Raw genomic sequence first — 22,819 nt, 5'->3', positions numbered from 1 at the left:
TCAAAAGTCCCTTGGCAGGTGGAGCAATAAACAGGGTGGGGAACTTTATAGACAGCAGTCATGGAGCACACCTTCCTAGGGATCCTTTGAGAATGAGAAGGTAGTAGTCCCTCTGCACTAGGACCACCTGGTGGACTGCAGTGTAGTTTCCGCCTTTTTCCTGGTGGTCTGAAGTATACCCCTCATTCCTTTCTCATCTGATACTCTGAGTCACGTGCAGAGTCTGCCCCAGTCAAGGTGGTAAGTAAGGCTGAGACTTAGTTCCTGGAAAGAGGCACTACAGAGAGGGATGGTTGAGATGTGGCTGAGTAGGTGACAGGAAGTAAGAGGGAATAAGACTTGATTTAGAAGTAGGGAATTATGGAAGTGGAAGAACATCTGTGATGGTTTAGGGCCCAGAGGTCAGGAGAAAAGGCACAGCAAGATGAGTTCTGTCTTCACATTGTTAGTCATCTAAATACAGCCTCTCCTGCATCTTCTAGCCTTGGATATAGGGAGCACTTTAGAAGTTCTCCTTGTGAAAACAGAGCATTTGTACATTTATACATTTTAGATTCCAGTATGTCTATCTTAGAAATTACCAGTAGGGCATTTCTGAGCCTGGAGGCTAGGGAAATGCCTGGAGACTAGCCAGTTGTTTTTCATTTCTTCAGTGGCGGTGAAGACGGAGAGCAACAGAACAACTACTGCCCATCCCGGATCATCCCCTACATGATTCATGTGCACAGGCCCTCCCAGCCGGGAGCTGAGCCTTGCTGCCTCATGTTGGTTGAGAAGATTCATTCTGGTTATGAAGGTGAGTCAGAAGCCTCTGCTTTCTCATCAGGATGAGTAATGTCAGCATAGCTTAAAAGAGAGCTTGAGCCTTCATGTATATGTTGTGTTCTGAACACATGAAGCATTCTTTTCCCTCTTACTTTTTAAAACTTTTTATTGTGATTTGAGTTCAAGTTTGAGGGCAAATTAGTTTTTCATTCAATAAGCCATACATATTACTCTTTGTGACATTGATTACAGCCCCCATATTGTAACAGCACTTTTCCCACTTTATTAGTGTTTCCTGTTTCCATTTGTCCTTCTTCTGTCTCTTTCCTTCTGAGCATTATCCCTGGGCACTTGCTGCCCTTTTGATCCTGTATTGCTGACTGTTCTTAGTGTGTCCCTTGCTGGTGTTTCTGATCTTCTTACAAGCCTGTGTACAGACTGAAAGTTGACTCAAGGAATGATTTCAGCTCCAAATGTGGAGGGCTCAACTGGCCGTACTTCTAGGGTTCCACCAGTCTCTTGATGACCTAGTGGTAAGAACCTGAGCTGCAATCCTGAATGCACATGGTTCAAATCCACCCACTACTCTGCAGGAGAAGGATAAGCAGTCTCCTCCCATGTGATTAACTGCTTCTGAAAATCTGCTGGAGGGTCAGCTATGGGTCAGTTCTGACTTAATGGTACTCAACAATAAGGCATTTTTATCTTTACTGTTACTTCTTTATAAAATTGTTTATTGAGCTTTGGATGAACACTTACTGAGCAGATTAGTCCTGCATTCAATAATTTGCTTAAAGTGCCCCTGACATTGGTTGCATTTCTTCCAATGTGTTTGTACCCTCCTAAATTTTGACCCTGAGTTTCCCTGATTCCTTTTCACCTGAGGTTTTGTTTTGTTACTAAACGGAATTTTTTTTTTTTTTAAATTTTTGTGTGCGTGTACCGTCAAATCAGATCTGACTGGTACAGGAGGAGATTGTCCCTCCTTCCCCAGCAGAGCATCTGGTGGATTCAAACCGTGCGCCTCTGGGATTGTAGTTGCAGCTCCTTGCCACTAGGCCACCAGAGCTCCCTCTAAACGGAATTTTTTAACTCACCTCTGTATCCCTTCTCATCTCTGGTAGCATTCGAAGAATGCTTCTTTCTGTGTAAACTTGTTGTATACAGTCAAGTTGGCCAACCCAGAACTGACCCTCCAGTGTGTTCTCAGAGACAAATTGCACGGGAGGAGATTTTTTTACCTTTCTCCCATGGAGCAGCTGGTGTTTTTAAACTGCATGTGTTTGGGATTGCAGTTCAATTTCTTACCAATAGACCACCAGAACTCAAACTTTTCTTTACTGTTTTATAATACTGGATTCATTTAGTATCTGTCCTTTTGTGACTGTCTTATTTCACTCAGCATAATGTCCTCTTAGATTCACCCAGGTTTTGTGATTTTTCAACAAATTCTTCATTATCATCCAAGTTTCTTACCCTCTGCTGTCCTTCTCTTAGGTGTATATATTTTATTTTAAGGAATACATGCCTCTCGAATATAACTGTTTTATGGGCTTGTTTGTTGTTTGACTGAAAGATAGTCTTTAGAAATGGGGTCAAAGGGGGGTCCTAGTGCACACCTATGCTTATTGCTGTGTTGTTCACAATAGCAAAGAGACGGAAGCAACCGAGGGGCCCATCAACAAACAAGTGGATAGAGAAGCTCTGGTATATTCACACAGTGGAATACTATGCAGCCCTGAAAAACAAGGAACTCATAAAATATTATATAAAATGGGTGACCCTGGAGGACATTATGTTGAGTGAAATATCTCAGTCACAAAAGGCAAATACTGCATAGTGCCACTGTTATAAAGCAGGACTGACATGGGCGTTGGGAGGAAATTAAGAAAAAAGGGAATAAATAATAAACACTATATATTGAAATAGATGAGGGTAAGAACTATCTAAAAGAAATGTGTGGTTAGGTAGTATTTGCATGACAACAATCCAGAATAAGAAGTGCATAGCAAAGTGGACAGGAGGGTGGAGAGGATAGAGGAAAATGTACAACAATGAAAGAGGCTTTTTAAAGAGAAGAACTAACTGATGGAGGTGTGTAGGGAGGAAACTCTGCAACAATGAAAGAATAGAAATTCAAATTTTCTGTAAACTTTCATTAAAATATCAATTAAAATATTATTTTTAAAAAGGAGGGGAATTTCCACAGTCTCTGTCCTATTAGTAAGTCTAGTAGTTTTAGGTGGGATTCTCTAAAGAAGCAAAACCAGGGCTTAGAAGAGGCTGTAGCAATAGGGACATTATAGCCAATGTTAGGTGGATTTTGACTGAAAACAGAATACCAGAGGAATGTCTGTTTGTGTTTGTTTCATTGACTATGCAAAGGCATTTATTGTTTGGGTCACAACAAATTATGACTAAACTTGAGAAGAATGGGAATTCAAGAACACTTGATTGTGCTTGTGAGAAGCCTATACATGGACCAGAAAGCAGTACACAAACTTGGACCAGGAAGCAGTCATCAGAACAGAGCAAGGAGATCCTGCATGTTTCTATCTATATGCGGAGCAGATCATTTGGTAGGATGGACTTTAAGAGGAGGAATGTGTCATCAGGATTAGAGGGAGACTCATCAACAACTTGTGTTATGCAGATGAAGCAACCTTGCTTGCTGAAACTGAGGAGGACTGAGGCATTTGCTGCAAAAAGTCAGGGACTGCATTCTTCAGTGTGGATTGAAGCTCAACATCAAGAAGACAAAAATTCTCACCACTGTACCAATTGACAAGCGTCAGGATAGATGGAGAAGAGATTGAGATTGTTAACAGTTTCAGTCTGCTTGGTTCCACAATCAACAGTCATGGTACCAGCAGTCAAGAAATAAAAAGATGAATTTCACTGGGAAAATCTACTGTCAGAAACCTCTACTGAGTGCTGAAGAGCAACAATGTCAGTCTAGAGACTAAGGTGACCCTGATCTAGGCCATGGTCTTTGCAGTTTGTTATCCATCAGAATGTTGGATAATGACTAAGAATGATAGAAGAAGAATCGACGCCTTTGAGTTGTGGTGCTGGAAAAGAGTACTGAACATACCATGGATCACCAGGAGAACAAACAGGTCTGTCTTGGAAAGATTGAAATCAAGATGCTCCTTGGGGGCAAGGATTTTGAAGTTCTGTCGGAAATACTTTGGACATGTTGTCAGGAGGGGTCCTTGGAGAAGGACACCATACTTGAATGGGTGGAGGGATGACACAGAAGAGGAAGACCTGGGTAAGATGGATTGACACAGTTACTAGTGTAATAAGGGTAGAGTGTCAGAGGCAGTGAGATTGGCTCAGGATAGGACTGGGTTCAGAGTCATTGTACATAAGATCGCTGTGAGTTGCTAGCGACTCAGTGGCACATAACAGCAACACACAGTCAAGTGCCTTGTACTTAGTCAATAAAACACAAATAGACATTTTTCTGGTATTCTTGGCTTTCAGTGAGTATCCATCTGACATCAGCAATGATATCCATGGCCTTTTCTAAAGGCAGCTTGAATTTCTGGCAGTTCTCTGGCAATGCATTGTTCTAGCCATTTTTGGATGATCTTTAAAATATTTTTATATTAATGATGTTGTTTGATAATTTTCACATTTCTTTGGATCACTATTTTGGGGAATGGGAACAGATATGGATCTCTTCCAGTCAGTTAATCAAGCAGCTGTCCTCCAAATGTCCTGGCATAGACTGGTGTGCACATCTAGAGCTGCCTCTGTTAGTTGAAGCAGTCATTTGATATTCCATCAATTCCTGAGGCCTTATTTTCCTCCAGTGCCTTCAGTACTGCTTGAACTTCTTCCTTCATTACTGTTGGCTCTTGTTCATAAGGTCCTTCCTGATAATTTTTCAATGTGACTACATAGTTCATCTTTTTTGATGCTTCCTAAATCGGTCAAAATTTTGTCCATAGCATCTCTCAGTATTGCAACTCAAGACCTGAATTTGTTTTTTCAGTTTTTTTCAACTTTAGAAATGCTGAGTATTTATTTTTCAAGTCCAGTTCTTTGCACATTCCATTATAACACTTTGCTTTGTGTTCTTAAGCTGCCCTGTGAAATTTTCTGTTAGTGTCTTTTATTTTTTGCATTTCTCCCCCTTGTTTTGGCTTCTTGATGCTCTTGTGCAATTTTCAGTTCCTTCTGACATCCGTTTTGGTCTTTACTTCCTCCTCTATCTTGATGGAGTAGCATCCACTTCCTAAACAACATGCCTCTGGAAACTACGAACTTTGAGAAACGATGATAGGTATAGAAGGGCTTCAGGTCTTTTGTTCATAGGGTCACTATGAGTCATGCTCAACTCAACGGCAATCAACAACAACAACAACAATCTTAATAATGACCTTTTGCTCTCTTCATGAATGTTATCTTTTATTTCATCCCATAATTCATCAGTGTTCATCTTTCAATCAGTATTGTTCAGTGCCTCAAACCTATTCTGGAGTTGTTTTTTAAATTTAAGTGCGATAGACTCAAAGTAATATTTTATTTCTTATGGACTTGTTTTAATTTTCTTTAGCTTCAATTTGAACTTGTACATGAGTAATTGATGGTCTTTTCCATAGTCAGCGCCTGCCTTGGTTTTGACTACTGGTACTGAGCTTCTCCAATGATTCTTTTCCCAGATGTAGTCAGTATAATTCCTGTGTAGTCTATTAAATGAGTTCCATGTGTAAAGTTACCTTTTGTGTTGTTTTTTTTTAAAAATTATTTGCAATGAATAAATCACTGAAATTATAAAATTCTGTCCTTTGGCGTCCAACCTCATTTCTGTCACCAAGACCATGTTTTCTGACTACCATCCTTCTTCTTCCTTTCCAACTTTTGCATACTTCTTGTTGTTGTTAGGTGTCATTCAGTTGAGCATGACTCATAGTGACCCTATGAATAAAAGATCTGAACCCTGTTCTATCCAGTACCATCCTCACACTTGCTGACACACAGAGCCCATTGCAGCAGTCATCATATCAATCCACCTGGTTTAGGGTCTTCCTCTCCCTCGCCAACTCTCCTCCTTTCCCAACATCATGTCCTTCTCTAAGGAATAGCACCTCCTATTAATGTGTCCAAAGTATGTGAGGCAAGAAGCTTCATCATTCCCTCCTCTGAAGAGCACTTCTGCTTCACCCTCTCCAAGACATACCTGTTTGTTCTGTTGGCTGTCCATGGAGTTTTCAGTGCTCTTCTCCAGCACCACAGCTCAAAGTATCAGTTCTTCTTCTGTCACCCTCAGATGCATAGCAAGTAATTGGAAAAGCTGTGGCCTGAATCAGACGCACCTTTGTCCTCAAACTGACATCACTACTCCTTAATAATTTGGAAAGGTCCCTAACTGCAGATTTTCCCATTGCAGTGCATCTCCTTATTTCCTGACTGCTTGTACCAAGGGTGTTAATTGTGGATCTAAGCAGGATGAAGCTGTTGATAGTTTCAATCACTTCTCCATCCATCATGGCCCTGCCTTTTGTTTTAGTAGTCAGAATCTTTGTTTTCTTGACATTGATATGCAATCCATACTGAAAGCTACATTCCTTGATCTTCTGCAACATGTGCTTCAAGTCCTCCTCATTTTCAACAAGTAAGGTTGTGTCATCTGCATAACGCAGGTTATTGATGAGTCTCCCTCCAATCCTAATGCCACACTCCTCTTCACCAGTAACTGTTAATGCATTTTGATTGCATGTTTGGTTAATTTTGGAATGCAAAAATTGGTAGAAATCCTAGTTGTTGTTTGGCTTTAGTTGTTGCTGCATATATTTCAATAATAGTCATATTAACATGCCTTCCTTGTACACTCATGGATAGTATCCTATCACCCACAACATTGTACTTTAGGATAGATTTTGAAATTGTCTTTTCTCTATGAATCCTACACCATTCAGTTTTTCATTCCTGGTATAATAGGTCATTTGATTGTCAGATTCAAAGTGTCCCATGCCATTCCATGTCAGTTCACTCATGCCTAGAATGTCAATCTTCATGTATTCTAGCTTATGTTTTATAACTTCCAGTTTTCTTACATTTATACTTCATATATTCCACATTCCAGTTATTAAAGGATACGTGCAGCTGTTTCTCCTCATTTTGAGTCATTTCCAGTCTGGGCTCTACCTCTAATTCTTCAGCAGGGGGCTGGTGGTTAGGGAGGAAAATATGCAGCAATGAATGAATAGAAATCCAATTCTCTATAAACTTTGGTTAAAATCTCAATTAAAACAAAAAAAAAATTAAAAAAAGAAAAACCAAATAAAGTTATGGACTTTTTTGAGACAAAAAAGTTAGAAATATACATAAAGCAAAAAATCCCCAAAACCCACAAACCTATATTCTTCTATTGTTTATTGTTGTGTACGATAGAGTCAGAACCAACAACTAACTTATAGCTGACCCTCCAGCAAGTTTTCAGAGGCAGTTAATCACACTGGAAGAGATTATCCGTCCTTCTATGGAGCAGCAGGTGGCCTCAAACCATATGCCTTTGGGATTGCAGTACAAATTCTTGTTACTAGGCCACCAGAACTCCCCCAAAACTTAGTTGCTCTCTGTTCTTATGTTCCTACCTTCCTGAATGCTTTAGACATTTTTAGCATGGCCTCTTGTGTCTTGAGGAGGGACACGTATGGAATGCTCGAGGCTCTTATGGCTTTCTTTTTGTCCCAAGTGGGTGTCAGCAGAGGGGACTTGCCAGATGACTTGGGGGACTGGCTCAGAGTCTGCCAGCATTTGGGCATGCCGGATTTTTAAAATACTGTAGGGCCCAAGGAATGCAGGCCCTTGGGCCAAATGTTAATTGATTTTGAATGAACACTCTTTTGAGTGGTACAGCAGAGGTCTGTTTATTTGCTTTACTGAAATAACATAAAGTTGCTGGACAACTGGGTCATAGGTGTGTCAGACACCATAATTGGCTATCTATCATGGGCAGTTTTTATTGGAGCTCCCAGGTTGATTCAGGTTTGGAAGCAGGACTGACATCCACTTCCTAAACTACATGCCTCTGGACAGTCTAAAAACTTCGAGAAATGATGAGAGTTATAGAAAAGCTCCAGGCGTTTGTTCGTCTTCTGTTTATATAAGTATCCTTCCCTCATGTGTACTCTGTCTTTATGGTGGACAAATCATTCTAGAGGTTAGACTCTATGAAGAAACATGTGGCATCAGAAAAGGAGGAGATTGCAGAAGCAGCGGAATGCTCCCAGATGGGCGTTTTTGGGTGGCGAGAGCCGGTGAGAATGCATGATTATTGAGGAATTTAAAATGATGGGGCTCATGGAGTTTGAAACATGCTTTGGTTCTTAAATTCGGTAGGCAGCCCTCGGGCTTGTTTTTAATTGTTTTTGATCAAACTTTCTTCTAGGTATTATAGCCTTGGTCTGTCCACTTGCTTTACATAGGTAACTCGTGGTTGCAGTGAAGCTGAACACTGTGACACTGATATGTCAAATGCGAGAATGTTACCCGTGGTGGACAGCGTTTGGTGGAGCTCCCCGATTAAAACGAGTTTCAAATGAGGAGTGGCATCCACTTCCGAAATAGCTTGCTTCCAGAAACCCTACGAACCTGGAGAAGGGATGAACAAGTGTTCAGGTCTTTCATTCATAAAGTCACTATGAGTCAGCACTTAACAACAACAGGCTATTAATCAAGAGATTGAAGATTTAAATCTATTCTGAAACACCTCAGGAACAACACTTGACATCTACTAAAAAGCAAACCACAAACCCAAAATACAACAGCCGTTACAGGCTGGAGCACAGTTCTACTCTAACACATAGGGTTGGTGTAAGCCGAAATTGAGTTGCTGACAACTGATGGTCATGTTCACTGAAGGTGACTGTGTATAGTCAGTCATAATTGCCTTTAAGGCCAGCCTAGCCTAATGAGAACATGGAACTTGGTAGCATGTATGCAGACCTGTCATGTGGCCTTTTGCTTCTGTCTCATGTGAAAGAAGAATATTAAAATTGTTTAAGAAACAGGGCTCAAGATTTAATTTCATGTTTTTAAGGTATTTTGAAACCCTATTGGAAAAAATCACCGCATATACAGAAATCACATAATAGAAACCCATATACATTATGGGACAAATGGATTTAAGGACTCAACAACTTTTCATTGGTACATAAGAAAGGGTTAGGTTAAATAGTTATAAATATAGGCTAAACCGTTTTAAAACAAAGTTGAAACTGTAAGGGAGCAGGGAAACTAGATTAGTGGAAACAGACTATCCAGGAGATAATGAAAATGTTCAAGCTTTTAAAAAATGTAACCATTGACCCTAAACAGCTTGTATAGAAATTGTTGAATATAAACTCAAATTTATATGTAGAATTTTACTGAAAACACAATAAAATGTTATTTAACAAATACTAAAAATATAGAAAGCTAATAAAAATAGTTGCATAGTTACCATACATTAAATGCTTAAGAAATACACGAAAGTATTATAAGTATATAAATGTGTTAGCTCTACCTTGGTAAAAAGCTCAGGTGGCCTAGTGGCAAGAAGTTGCACTGCAATCCTGAAGGTACATAATTTGAGGCCACCAGCTGCTCTGCTGAGTAGGATGGGCAATCTCCTCCCTAGTGATTAAATGCCTCTGAAAACCTGCCAGAGGGTCAGCTTTGGGTTGGTTTCGACTGTATGGTACACAACTACAACAGCCTTGGAAAATAGTTCGTTTACTTGTGTAAGTGGATGCTGGGAGGAATGAAGCCTGTGAGTAGTGAGAGGAGGTTCTCTAAAATCAGTTCTCTAACTGCAGGTACTTGTGGGTATAGCTCATAAAGCACGTGCAGTGAACTGAAGTAGTGGGTAGAAGTTTGATGAGGAAATATGTGTATTTTGTGTATACCCAAGGAGTTGTTTGTCTAGGTGCTGTGTTCTGCCTGCATCTAGTGTTTCTTGCACCTGTACAAAAGCAAACACAAAAGTTGTATTATACTCAGCTTGTTTCCCTACTATAGCAATCACTTTAGAGCAGATCTGCATTTTCAAAATAAGTCTTATAGCGGAACTGTTGATCCTACTGCACAATTTTAAAATGTGCACAGAGTACTGAGGGCATCTCAATCCCTTTTGGGTACATATTTATGGACAATCACTAAATAAATAAAATTAAACCTGTTAGCCTGAGTTTTTTAAAAAATTGTGTTTTCAGTGAAAGTTTCCAGAGAAAATTAGTTTTCCGTTCAATAATTCGTACACATTTTGTTTTATAGCATTGACTGCAGTCTCCACCACTTCTCCCTGTGTTTCCTGTTTCCGTTTGTCCTCCTTTCCTGTCCCTTCCTATTCCTATTTTCTGTCTGGTCTTTGTCCTTGGTTAAATGCTGCCCTTTCTGTGTGGCTGATTATTCTAAGGACTGCCTTCTCCCCGGACATTTTTATTCACTATTTATTGTTGTTGTTAGGTGCCATCCAGTCAATTACAACTCAAAACTATCCTTTGAACAGCAGATCTGAATTTTGTGCTTTCCTGTGCTATCCCATGAACTCTCATATGCTCAAACCTGTTATTACAGGCACTGGGTCAATCCATCTTGTTGAGGGTCTTCCTCTCTTTTTATGACCCTCTACTTTTCTCAGCATTATGTCTTTTTTCTAAGGAGCATGAAGGCCTGTCTTTTTAGCTAAAAGTTGGTCTGTAAGAGTTAGTTTCCTTCCAAGCTTAGAGGGTGTCTAGGGCCATAACTTCAGTGTTTTCACTAGTTCCGAAGTTTAATTTACTTGAAGTTTTTCTTTCTTTATGAGATTAGCTGTTAAGTATACATTGACTTTTCTCTCTCATGTTAAAATTATCTTTAACAGGCATCACATTTTGTAACCGCATCAAGTGTAGTTAAAAGTGGAAATCTTTGTCAGCTGTAATGACAACTTTAAGGCCAGTCGTCTGTCTAAAGTTTCTACTATTTAAGATAATTTGTTCTCCTCTTTATATGCTATATGTTAGTTAAGTAGAAAATTAATTAGACTTTTGTCTTTAAATGAGTCTGTATTTTTCTTAGCACCACGAATTCCAGTGGATAAAAGAATTTTTACCACAACACATACCCCAGGATGTGTTTTCCTTGAAGTAGATGAAAGGTAAGTCAAAAGAAATTTGCCCCTGTAAACAAGTTAAAAATGTAAAGGCATTTTGCCATGCTTGCATACCTCTTTATTATCAAGGAACACTGGTGTCACAATGGTTAGCGTACAGAGTTGCTAAGTGAAAAGGTTAGTGGTTTGAGACCACCAGCTGCTCCATAAGAAAGTTGTAGCAATCTGCTTCTAAAAAATATTACAGCCTTGGAAACCCTATGGAACAGTATGGTGTCAAAGAGGTTACTGTGAGTCAGAACTAACTCAGTGGCATGAGTTTGGTTAGGTACTGTCATACACTTAACAAACATGCATCACTTAACAAACATTGCTCATTTAACAGCTTAGGTTTTCCATGTTGTGGTGTGATTTTCTTTGAAATGGCCACATAATGTCTCACTCTGTGGATGTGTGGCTCCAAACTTGGCTCGACTTCAGAGTCCTTTGAGGAACTTCTTAAAAGTGTAGACTTCCCAACCTACTCCCAGGGGTTCTGATTTAGTAAGTTTGTGGTGAGTTTGTAAATCTGTTGTTTAGCAAGTTCTTGGACTATTTTGATGCAGTTTATCAGACGGCCACCACCTTCCCACACAGAAGCACTTACCTTGGTTTTTCACTTTTTGCTATTATAAATGTTTCACTGAAAGTCTTTTACTTAATATTTTTTTTTATTGTATTATTTTACGTGTACCGTCAAATCAGATCTGACTGGTACAGGAAGAGATTGCCCCCTCCTTCTCCAGCAGAGCGTCTGGTAGATTTGAACCGCGTACCTCTGGGATTGCAGTGCAGTGTCTTGCCACTAGGCTACCAGAGCTCCCTACTTAATATTTAAAATAAGGTTTAAAATGCTGAAAGTATACGGTTCAAAAATTATTTGTTGAGTCCCAAATGCTTGCACTAGTAAGATAACTCTAGAAAGATTGCTTGCTTCTTTGATTTGTGATAATGTGTTATGTCTGTTTCACAGAGCAGTGCCTTTGCTGGGTTACCTACCTCAAGATCTGATTGGAACATCGATCTTAACTTATTTGCACCCAAAAGATCGTTCCATGATGGTTGCCATACACCAAAAAGGTAAGGACCTTTATTGGAAGAAAATATTTTGTGTCATTGCTCTGCACTAATTTTCCATGTAATTTCTCCTGATATTAATCATTACCTTTAAAGAGGTAAACAATATATTAAAGTTGCCAAAACAAATTCTTTTTTTTTATTTTGAAATACTCAAAGGCTTACAGTTACTTAAAAGATAACATTTTTGTGATCAGTTCCTCTGCTCAGTACATTTCAGTCTTGTCTGTTGTTGTTTTATAGTCCTGAAGTATGCAGGCCAGCCTCCCTTTGAACACTCACCAGTTAGATTTTGTACTCAAAATGGAGATTACATCATCCTGGATTCCAGCTGGTCCAGCTTCGTGAACCCCTGGAGCCGGAAGGTTTCTTTCATTATTGGTCGGCATAAAGTCCGGACGTAAGTCAGTCAGTATTCAGGATTTCTGAAACTTCTTTTTTGCTACATAATTATTTCTTTGCCCATTGAAACCTCCTGAATCAATAGGTAGTCAAACCATGAAATAAAAAAAAATGCAAATTTTCTTCAGTGTTTTTAGAAGACAGTTTGTCAGTGTACACCAGGTATGTTAAGTACCAATAAACTTTGTAAAAAAGGCAATTGCAATTTTACTTAATAAAAAATTTTATTCAAATCAGTTTTATTTAATCATTTTAAATGTGCAATTAATTATGACTAATATACAAAAAAAGGTGAAAGAAAAATCACAACTCTTCCTATACTTCCGTATGACTTGTGTATAACCAAAATTTATTATTTTGCCTTGTTTCTTTGATACTTCTGTCACATGCCCCTTATATGTTTATTTTATAAAATTCTTATTTTTAAAATTAGTCTGTAAGAGTACTCCGCATGCTAATGTGACCGATTGTTCTTGCCTTGTGTGTGTAACAGAATAATTAATATGAAACAGATCTAAACAACCCAGCTCTCCACTCTTACAACCTAAATACTCCTAGTCATTTAAACACCTTACATTTTTGATCTATTTTTCATTGATATATGCATTTCTAAACCAGCCCCAAAATTTTCTTTTGCTGTCTTTTTTTTAAAAGCATGAAAATTGTACCCAACTCTTGAGGATCATACTAAATTTTTGAAACAGCTTTTTATTTTGTTCTGCAATGTTACATATATAAATGTCAAACTAAGAAGAAAGCTCCAGTGTTATTGTTGAGTGCCATTTCATTTGGCAGAGTATAACTACCCCATAGAGTCTTTTCAGTTATAATCTTTAGAGGAGTAGGTCACCAGGTGTTTCTCTGCGGGATCATTAGGCGGGTTAGAACTGCCAACATTTTGATTAACTCCTGAGTGCTTAGCCATCATTCTACTAAGTCTACCAGTAGAACTAATTTTGACACACAGCTGGATTTTACAGAAGAGATAATGTGCCTATGATGAGCATAGGTCTCAAGTAAAATTACCTGACATAAAATAAATACTGAAGATTTTCCCAGTATTTTAGAAATTATACCAATGAACTCTCAAGACCCAAGATTGTATAAGGGTTTAGAGTCTTAGTAGATATTACTCCTGTTCATGAATTCTCCATATTTATAAAAGTGTTTTGAGGTATTTATTCTTCTGCATAAGTACATATGATTATTGGCTCTTTGTCAGGCATCCTGTGAGTCACTGAGATTGAAAAGGTAAATCAGGCCTCCTCTTCACCCTCTTGGAGCCCACAGTATAGTGGGAGAGACAGCAAATAAAAATGGCACTGGCTTGTCAATCAGAGCCCTGAAAGTGTGACGACTGAAATGAGAAGGGACTCTGAGTGTGCCCAGCAAGGGATCGTCACTATCTGCAGTCATTGGATTTTTTGCAACAGTTCTGTAGGCAGATGAGGTTCTTTCTCATCTTACAGGCAGAATCCATAATGATGAAGCAAGGTAACTTGGCTGGAGGTCAGGTGAGAAAGAAATTGCAAAATGGAGATTAGCATCAGCGCTTGCGTTCTTCCTTCTAGCCCAGTTCCCTTTACATACAAACCTGCCCTGACACTTACCGGCATGCCTGTCACTGCTCGGTGAAGACTATCTCTGTCATCTGAAATGAACCATTTTAGTTCTGTAAATCCTTGTCACGACCTTCGACTCCTAGCTTGCTCATGTGTACCACAGTAGAACTTTGCTCGCTGGGTTTCGAGTGGCTCATTTTACAGAAGATGACCAATCTTTTCTTATGAGGAGCCTTTGGGTGGACTTGACCCTCAGCCTTGATTAGCACCAAAGTCCACAAACTTTTCTCACAACCTAGAGAACTCATTGAACTGTACTGTTACTCAGTACTGAAAGTGCAACTTAGTTTTACATTTTACATTGAGGAATATGTAAATATTTTTTTTATTTAACATTGTTTTAGTTGGTTTGCATACAGTAATTCATTTACATGTTTCTTTCATGTACTGTGTTTTATACAATCTTTGATGCAGTCATTCATATACACTGTATTTGATACAACCAAGTCACTATTGATCTATGCCTGGTATCACCCCATATCTTTGAGTCCCTGCTAAATCTTTCCTATTCCTTGATGATACCCACTAAACTCCACTGTCCCAGTGATTCCTGCCCTTCTCCTTTCACTGACTCTTTCTTCCATATCCCCTTCTCCTGTTGGACATTCCCACACATTTAAGTAGTTACCCTTCCATTTTTACAATTATGGTCTCATGTAGTATTTGTCCTTATGAGACAGGGTTAGTTCACTCAGCTCTCTAGAATCTCCCATCTTATATTGTATGTTATGAAGTTGTTGTTGGGTTAGTGCTGCATAGTATTCTATTGTGTGAATGTACCACAATTTCTCAATCCATTTTTTTGTTGATGAGTGTTTGGGCTGTTTTCTTTTTTTTTTCTTCTTTTGGCTGTTGTGAATAATGCTGCTATAAACATATATGTACGCATATCCATTGTGTCTCAGTTTTCATTTCCTCTGGGAATGGAGTATGTAAGGAATATATAAATGTTATTATACAAAAATTATTCATTCTTTTCTTGTTCCAGAATGTCACTCTAAAAACAGTATCTGAGCACCACTAGAAGTTAATCTCATCAGTGCCTAAACTAAATTGATTTAAGTCAATGATGCTTTGTTTACACAAATACATACCAGGATTGAGCAGAATTTCAATCTGCTGTACATAAGGCTGTTAAAAGTCAGAGTTATCATCACCTAACAACAGTGTTGAAATCATTCTAGAAGGACTTTGTTGTTTTGCCCTTTAATGTCAATTCTGACTCAGAGTGAACCTATATGATAGAGAACTATCTTCTGGATAGGGTTTCTTTACGAAAAGAGGCCTGGCTGTATAGTAATTAAGCACTGCTAACTGAAAAGTTGGCAGTTCAAATGCACCAGCTATTCCACAGGAGAAAGATGTGGCAATCCTCTTCCATAACGATTGTTGTTGTTGTTAAGTGCCATCAAGTCAAGTATGACTCATAAATGACCCTATAAACAGCTGATCTGAACCCTGTCTTATCCTGTGCCGTCCTTATGGTTTCTGACACACTCAAGCCTGTAGCCACCAGTCACCATGTCAGCCCACCTAGTTGAGTATCTTCCTCCCTTATAAACCCTATGAGGCAGTTCTGCTCTCCTTTAGTCACTGTTGTTGGTACTGTCTAGTTGGAACTAACTCATATTTGATCCTTTAGTGGGTTTTCACGTCCCGCAGGATTTCAGAGGCAGCAAATCACATGGAGGAGATTGTCCATCTTTCTCCCTCAGTGTGGCTGGTGAATTTGAACCACATACCTTTGGGTTGTCAGCTCAGCTCCTTACCACTAAGCTGCCAGAGCGCCCTCTAGAGTTGGAATTGACTCTATAGCAGCAGATTTCTAAATTGCAGTCTTCTTTACAAGAGCACATTGCTGTGCTCACTTTGGCAGCACATATACTAAAATTTGAACAATACAGAGAAGATTAGCATGGTCCCTGTGCAAAGATGACACACAAATTTTTGAAGCATTCCATATTTTTAAAGGTTAAATCTCTGTGTGCATCAAAACTTTTTTCAGTAGGGTAAAAAGAAAACCTACTAACTGGGCAAAAACATTTGGCAGTGCCATCTTAGACAAGGGTCTTATAATGAAAGTTTGCAGGATCCTACAGGGCCTCCACAAGAAAGGCTTATATGGGCAAAAGATATGAAAAGACTTTCTACAGAGGAAGATACTCGGATGGCCAGCAGACACATGAAGGGATGATCAGAATCACTGACAGTAGGAGAAATGCAAATCAAAACCACAATGAGATACCGTCTTACCCCAGTTCTTGTTGTTGTTGTTGTTGTTATTAAATGCCATCAAGTCATAGACTACTCATAGCAACCCTTTGAATGAAAGACCTGAACACTTGTATAACTTTCATAATTTCTCCAAGTTCATAGAGTTTCCTGAGGCAAGCTATTTTGGAAGTGGATGCAACTCCTGCTTCCAAGCTTGTTTTAGTCGGGGAGCTCCCCCAAATACTGTCCACCGTGGGTAGCCATTATCATATTTGACACAATAATGTCACAGTGTTTAGCATCACAGCAACCACGAGTTACCTCTGTACAGCAAATGGACAGACCAGTGCTATACCAGTTAGAAAAATGTTTGACCCAAAACAATTAAAACCAGGCCTGAGGTGGCAGATTAAAATCACCCACCTTTGGCTTGGTAGCATCACTTTCTATCCACTAGGCCAACAGAGCTCTTTCGTTGTTGTTATTGTTGTTAACTGCCGTCAAGTTGTGGATGACTCAGAGTGACCCTATGAATGAAAGACCTGAAGGACAGCAAACATTAAATGTTTCAGAGAATGTGGAGAGATTGGGACTCTCATACACTGTTAGTGGGGTTACATAACCACTCTGGAAGGTAGTTTGGTATTTCCTCAAATAGCTGAGTGTAGAAATTCCATGTGACCCAACTCTTCTGCTGCTAGGAATATACCCCGAGGAAAATAGAACCAAGGCACAAACAGATTTATACACTGATGTTCGTAGCAGCATTTTTCACAATAGCAAGAAAATGGAAATGGTCAAAATGTCCATCAACAACGAATGGATTAACAAATTGTAAATTCACTCAACAGAATACTATACAGCACTCAGGAGGAATGATTTTGAAAAATACTCTGTGACATGGGAAAGACTAGAGGGTGTTATGGTGAGGGAACTAACTCGGTCTTATAAGGAGAAATACTGCATCAGACCATTATTGTAAAAATAAAAGGATTACTAGTAAGAGGTGTACCAAAGTAGAAGGGGGGTAGGGGATGGAGGAGGAGGATTAAGGGTGGGAGGGAAATCTTGAGGTAGGACAAGTTTGGTGAGCAGAGGGAGGGGGTAAAGGAGTTAGGAAAGATCCAGTGGGGAGCTGTAAAGGTAGGGTAATGATGGGCATGGATCAGTGGTGACTAAATGTAATAGAATAATGTGAAACACTGTGTGAATGGAGGAATACATGAAATACACATACATAAATGAAACACAATGCATACAACTTTTGTTAGTAAACCAACATAAAAATTTTTTAGAAGTAATATTTTTTAAAAAAAGCAAATTGCCATTTCCTTTTCCTACAGAGCCATTGTTGAGTTTGAACCACTAACCGTTTGATAAGCAGTCAAATACTTAACTATTGAACCCAGAATGCCTTAGTATGACCTTAGCTCAACTTTCTGTGCCATCCAATTGTCCAGGACTCACAGCTGACCTTTCCATTTACTTTCTAAGGCTGTAAATCTTGAAGAGAGAAGATTGCCTAACTTCTTTCTTGGAGCAAATGGTAAATTTGACCTGGTAGAGAGACATGATTTCTTTTGGTTAGTAGTGCAACATGCCACAGCCTACACCACTTACGCTCCTTTACAGAGACTATAGGTTAGAGAAACTAACCCCAAATTTGTTGCTGTTAAGTCAATGCTGACTCATAGTAACCTTACAGGACAGAGTTTTAGCTTCATATTTTCTGTAGTTGGAGATCAAAGAATTGCTTTGCAAGAATATAGATTTATCCTTCAAGAGTACTATTGAGAATCACTTTAGACTGCAGGTGAATGAATTTTAAAGTGTTTGACTCAGTCTTTCGCTTGATGTTTTGTAGGAGTCCACTAAATGAAGATGTTTTTGCTACCAGAATGAAAAAGACAAACAATAATGACAAAGACATCACTGAATTGCAAGAACAAATTCACAAACTTCTCTTGCAGGTAAAAGTGAGAATTTTTTTTAAAAAGAGCATAAAACCTTTATAATCATGTCTTACTGTTTTAACAGTTCAGTCCTAGTAAAATTACTCCACAAGAATAAACTGCAGAAGAGAGAAATTCTTGATTCTTTGCATGTCAGAAAATTTTGTCCATTTTTAAATTGTGGTAATGAATATATATGTTGTTGTTGTTATGCACCATTAAATGGGAGCCAACCCCTAGCTAACCCTTCAGCGGATTTTTTGAGGCAGTTAATCACAAAGGAGGAGATTGCCTCTTTCTCCTACAGAGCAACTAGTGTTTTTGAACCACTTGCCTTTGGGTTGGCAGTACAGTTCCTCACCACTAAACCACCAGAGCTCCCCATTTTTTGTTGTTGTTAGGTGCCGTTGAGCTGATTATGACTGATTGCAACCTTATGAAGAAAAGATCTGAACCCTGTTCTATCCTGTGCCATTCTCATAGTTCCTGACACACAGGAGCTCATTGCAGCAGTCACTGTATCAATCTATCTGGTTGAGGGTTTTCCTTTCCTTCACAGAACCTCTGCCCTTCCCAACATTATGCCCTCCTCCAAGGAACAGTCCCTCCTAGTATCATGTCCAAAGTATGTGAGGTGAAGCTTCATCATCCTTGCCTCCAAAGAGCACTCCGGCTGTACCCTCTCCAAGATCTATCTGTTTGTTCTCTTAGCTGTCTATGGGATGTTCACTCCAACACCACAGCTCAAAGACATAAATTCTTTTTCTGTCATCCTTATTCATTGTCCAAGTCCCGGAGGCACAGCAAGTAATCAGAAAGACTATGGCCTGATATAGATACACCTTAGTCCTCAGATTGACATCACTACTCCTCAATAATTTGGAAAGGTCCCTAACTGCAGGTTTTCCCATTGCAATGTGTCTTCTTATTTCCTGACTGCTTGTACCAAGGTTGTTAATTGTGGATCTAAGCAAGGTGAAGCTGTTGACAGTTTCAGTCTTCTTTCCATCTATCATGACACTCCCTATTGATCCAGTGGTAAGAATCTTTGTTTTTCTTAATATTGAGATGCAGTCCATACTGAAGGCTGCATTTCTTAATCTTCTGTAACAAGTGCTTCAAGTCCTCACTTTCAGCAAGTAAGGTTGTGTCATCTGCACAACACGGGTTATTAATGAGTCTCTCTCTAATCCTGATACCACATTCCTCTTCATAGAGTCAGAATCTCAGATAATTTGCTCAGGACACAGATTGAACAGGTATGGAGAGAGAGTATATCTCTGACACACTCCCTTCCCAATTCCAAACCATGCAGTGCTCCCCTGCTCCGTTCACATAACAGCCTCCTTCTAATTCAGGTATAGGTTCTGCATGAGCAAGTCTGTATTTTAAACAGATTCTTGAACTAGTGAATCATAGACCTCAGCTTGTTCAACTTTAGTACCTGTCTCATCTCCAGTAGCGTTTCCAAAGCTATCTCCTTCACCAGGAAGCTTCATAAATTTTCTTCAACATTCTTACTTTTCTAACATGTACATGAAATGTGCAAAGAAGGGACACAGTTATTCAGCACTTCTTCAACTGAAGGAAATGAAGAACAAATTCAAGCTTTGAGTTGCACTACTTAAGCGTGCTGTGGGCAGAATGTCGAATGACCCAGGAAGCCTCAAAAGAAGATGAAAAGAGTACACAGTCACTGTACCAGAAATAATTGGTTGTCAAGGAAGAATTTCATGAAACAACATATAATCAAGAGCCAATGGTTATAAAGGAGGAAGTTAGAGTTGCCTTGAAGGAATTGGCAAAAAACAAGGCCCCAGGAATTGATGGAATACCAGTTGACCTATTTCAACAAACAGATGCTGTCCTGGATGCTCTCACCAGGTGGAGCCAAGAAATCTGGAGGCCAACCACCTGGCCAACTGACTGGAAGTGATCATTATTTATTCCCATTCCAAAACAGGTGATTCAACAAAGTAAGGAAATTATTGAACAGTATCATTAATATCAAGTGCAATAAAGATCTTGCTGAAAATTGTCCAAAAACAACTGGAACAGCACATTATCAGAGAACTACCAGATATGCAGGCTGGGTTTAGAAGACACCATTGCACTAGAGATAAAAAGCCAGACTTAGATGGATCTTAACTGAAAGCAAAGCAGAGGCATGTCTATCTGAGTTTCATTGACTATGCAAAGGTATTTGACTGTGTGCATCACAGCACACTGTAGCCAGGTATGAGAAGAATGGGAATCCCAGAACAATTGTTCATGTAAAACTTATAGTTAACCAGAAAGCAGTCATCAGAACAGAGCAAGGAAACACTGCATGGTTCAAAATCAGGAAAATTGTATGCCAGGGATATGCATCCTGTCTCCATACCTTTTCAATCTATATGTGGAACAGATCATACAGGAGACTGGGCTTTATGAGAAGGAATGTGGCATCAGGATTGAATGGAGGAAGCCTCATCAACAGCCACTTTATGCAGATGGCACAACCTTGCTTGCTGAAACTGAGGAGGACCTGAGGCATTTGCTAGAGAAGGTAAAGGACTGTAGCCTTCAATATGATTTAAAGCTCAACATCAAGAAAAAAAGATTCTCACCACGGGGCCAATTGGCAGCATCATAATAGATGGAGAAGAGATTGAAATTGTTAACAGCTTTAGCTTGGTTGACTCCACAATCAACATTCTTGGTACCAGCAGCCAGAAAAATCACAAGATGAATTACTTTGGGAAAATCTGCTGTCAGGGACCTCTCCAGAGTATTGAAGAGCAATGATGTCAGTCTAGAGACTAAGGAGCACCCTATCTAGGCCATGGCCTTTGCAATTACTTGCTATGCATCAGAGAGCTGGACAATGAATAAGGATGAGAGGTGAAGAAGGATTGATGCCTTTGAGTTGTGGTGAAGCTTAAGGGAGCTCTGGTAGCCTAGTGGCAAGAAGCTGCACTGTAGTCCCAGAGGCGTGTGGTTCAACTCCACCAGATGCTTTGCTGGAGAAGAAGGGGCAATCTCCTCCTGTACCAGTCAGATCTGCTTTGACAGCACACACACACAAAAGATAGTAAAATAATAATAAAAAAATAATAATAAAGAAGCTTAAGTGTACCACAGACTGCTAAGAGAACAAATATCTTTCCTACAGAGGGTGAATCCAGATTGCTCCTTGGATTTTGATTCTGAAGCTCTCTCTGATATATTCTGGGCATGTTTCCAAGAGGGACCTGTCCTTGGAGAAAGACATAATACTTGGAAGGGTGGAGGGACAGTGCAAGAGAGGAAGACCCTGGACAAGATGGATTTACTGAGTAACTGGGGTAACGGTGGTAGGCGTGTCAGAGGCAATGAATTTGGCTCAAAAAAAGAGCAGAGTTCAGAGCTGTTTGTTATACATAGGTTCGCTGTGAGTTGCAGGCGACTAACAGCACATAACAACAACAGCAACAAATAAATCATGAACAGGATAAATAGACTGGCAAGCCTTTTCTATGTCTTTCCCAGTGTAGTCTGTAATCAATTTATTGACCACTTCTTTTAAGTAATTTCTCTGCATATCTTGGGTCATGATTTCCTTCATTCAGGATTTGTCAGACCTGTTGGTGCTGAACATATGATGTCTTCTGTGTTTGATTGTTGCATTTTTTTGAAAAACCAGCAAAAAACAGATGAAGCAAATAATCATCAGTAGTTTTGACATCAACCTGAACTTCAATCATTTTTTGACCATGGAGCACATTTTGTCATAAGTAAGATCCATGCCATGGAAGTTGCTGAGGCAGTTTTTGCCTCAAACATCCTCAGTAATTAGCTTGAATTTTCTAAATGCAGCTTCATCGTTTTGCAAATCAGCAAGGCTCACTTCAAAAACATGATCGTTGAGTCCATCAGATGCAATCTTGCTTATTTCAGTCCTTGTGACTAGTGTCTTCCCAATATTTCTTACATTAATAATAGCTGGTACCTTTACCACTATACCAGTCTTGCCTAGAAAATGGATCAACCACTTTCTTCTTGGCTCCTTTATTGGCACCTTTTGTAAGGCACTTGTTCTTGCCAACTACTACGTGGTGGTGCTCAGAGAATGAGGAGGACAGAAGTGTCTTTTCAAAAATTAAATTTTGTTTTGATTTTTTGGGGTCCTTTTTTGTGTTAAATACACAGAATATTTTGTAAGAATTTATTTGAAGATGGCAGAGAGTCAAGTCACAGAAGCATTAGTAGGGAAAATTCTAAGGGGGAGAATTCTTGTATTAAAGTCTTATTATGCCTCTGAAATTTGGCTTTAGTATTTTTCTTAAATATTTCCAACTTTACAGCAATGATGTAGGGAAGAATGGTGGGTCTCAGTTAATATGAGGTAAAAGTAAGAAAAAAATAACTAATACCAAAGGTAGTTTCTATTAGGGATTCAGCAAGTTTTTGAACTATTAAACTGATATCAAGAACATAACTAAAAATTTATACTCAGCTTTAAAAAATATCTTTTGGCGAGCTCTGGTGGCCTAGTGGCAGGAAGCTGCACTGTAATCCCAGAGGAGTGTGGTTCAAATCCACCGGAAGCTTTGCTGGAGAAGGAGGAACAATCTCCTCCTGTACCAGTCAGATCTGATTTGACGGTACACATACACACACAAATAATAAAATAAAAT

General features: G+C 39.2%; 1 protein-coding gene across 1 annotated transcript in view; it reads left to right on the top strand.

Moving 5' to 3' along the window:
- Positions 1–22,819, top strand: part of PER3 (period circadian clock 3) — a 108,494-nt gene that overhangs the window by 27,338 nt on the left and 58,337 nt on the right. Inside the window, exons 6-10 of the mRNA XM_006885913.1 lie at positions 654–796; positions 10,822–10,900; positions 11,868–11,974; positions 12,215–12,371; positions 18,074–18,179. Coding sequence (XP_006885975.1) covers positions 654–796; positions 10,822–10,900; positions 11,868–11,974; positions 12,215–12,371; positions 18,074–18,179 — 592 coding nt within the window. The remainder of the gene's footprint in view (positions 1–653; positions 797–10,821; positions 10,901–11,867; positions 11,975–12,214; positions 12,372–18,073; positions 18,180–22,819) is intronic.

This window comes from Elephantulus edwardii, unplaced genomic scaffold (genome assembly GCF_000299155.1).
Source record: "Elephantulus edwardii isolate Elephantulus edwardi_28Jun2011 unplaced genomic scaffold, EleEdw1.0 scaffold00045, whole genome shotgun sequence".
NCBI classification, from domain to species: Eukaryota; Metazoa; Chordata; class Mammalia; order Macroscelidea; family Macroscelididae; genus Elephantulus; species Elephantulus edwardii.
The sequence above is the reverse complement of the archived record's forward strand: the minus strand, read 5'-3'. Positions and strand labels throughout refer to the sequence as shown.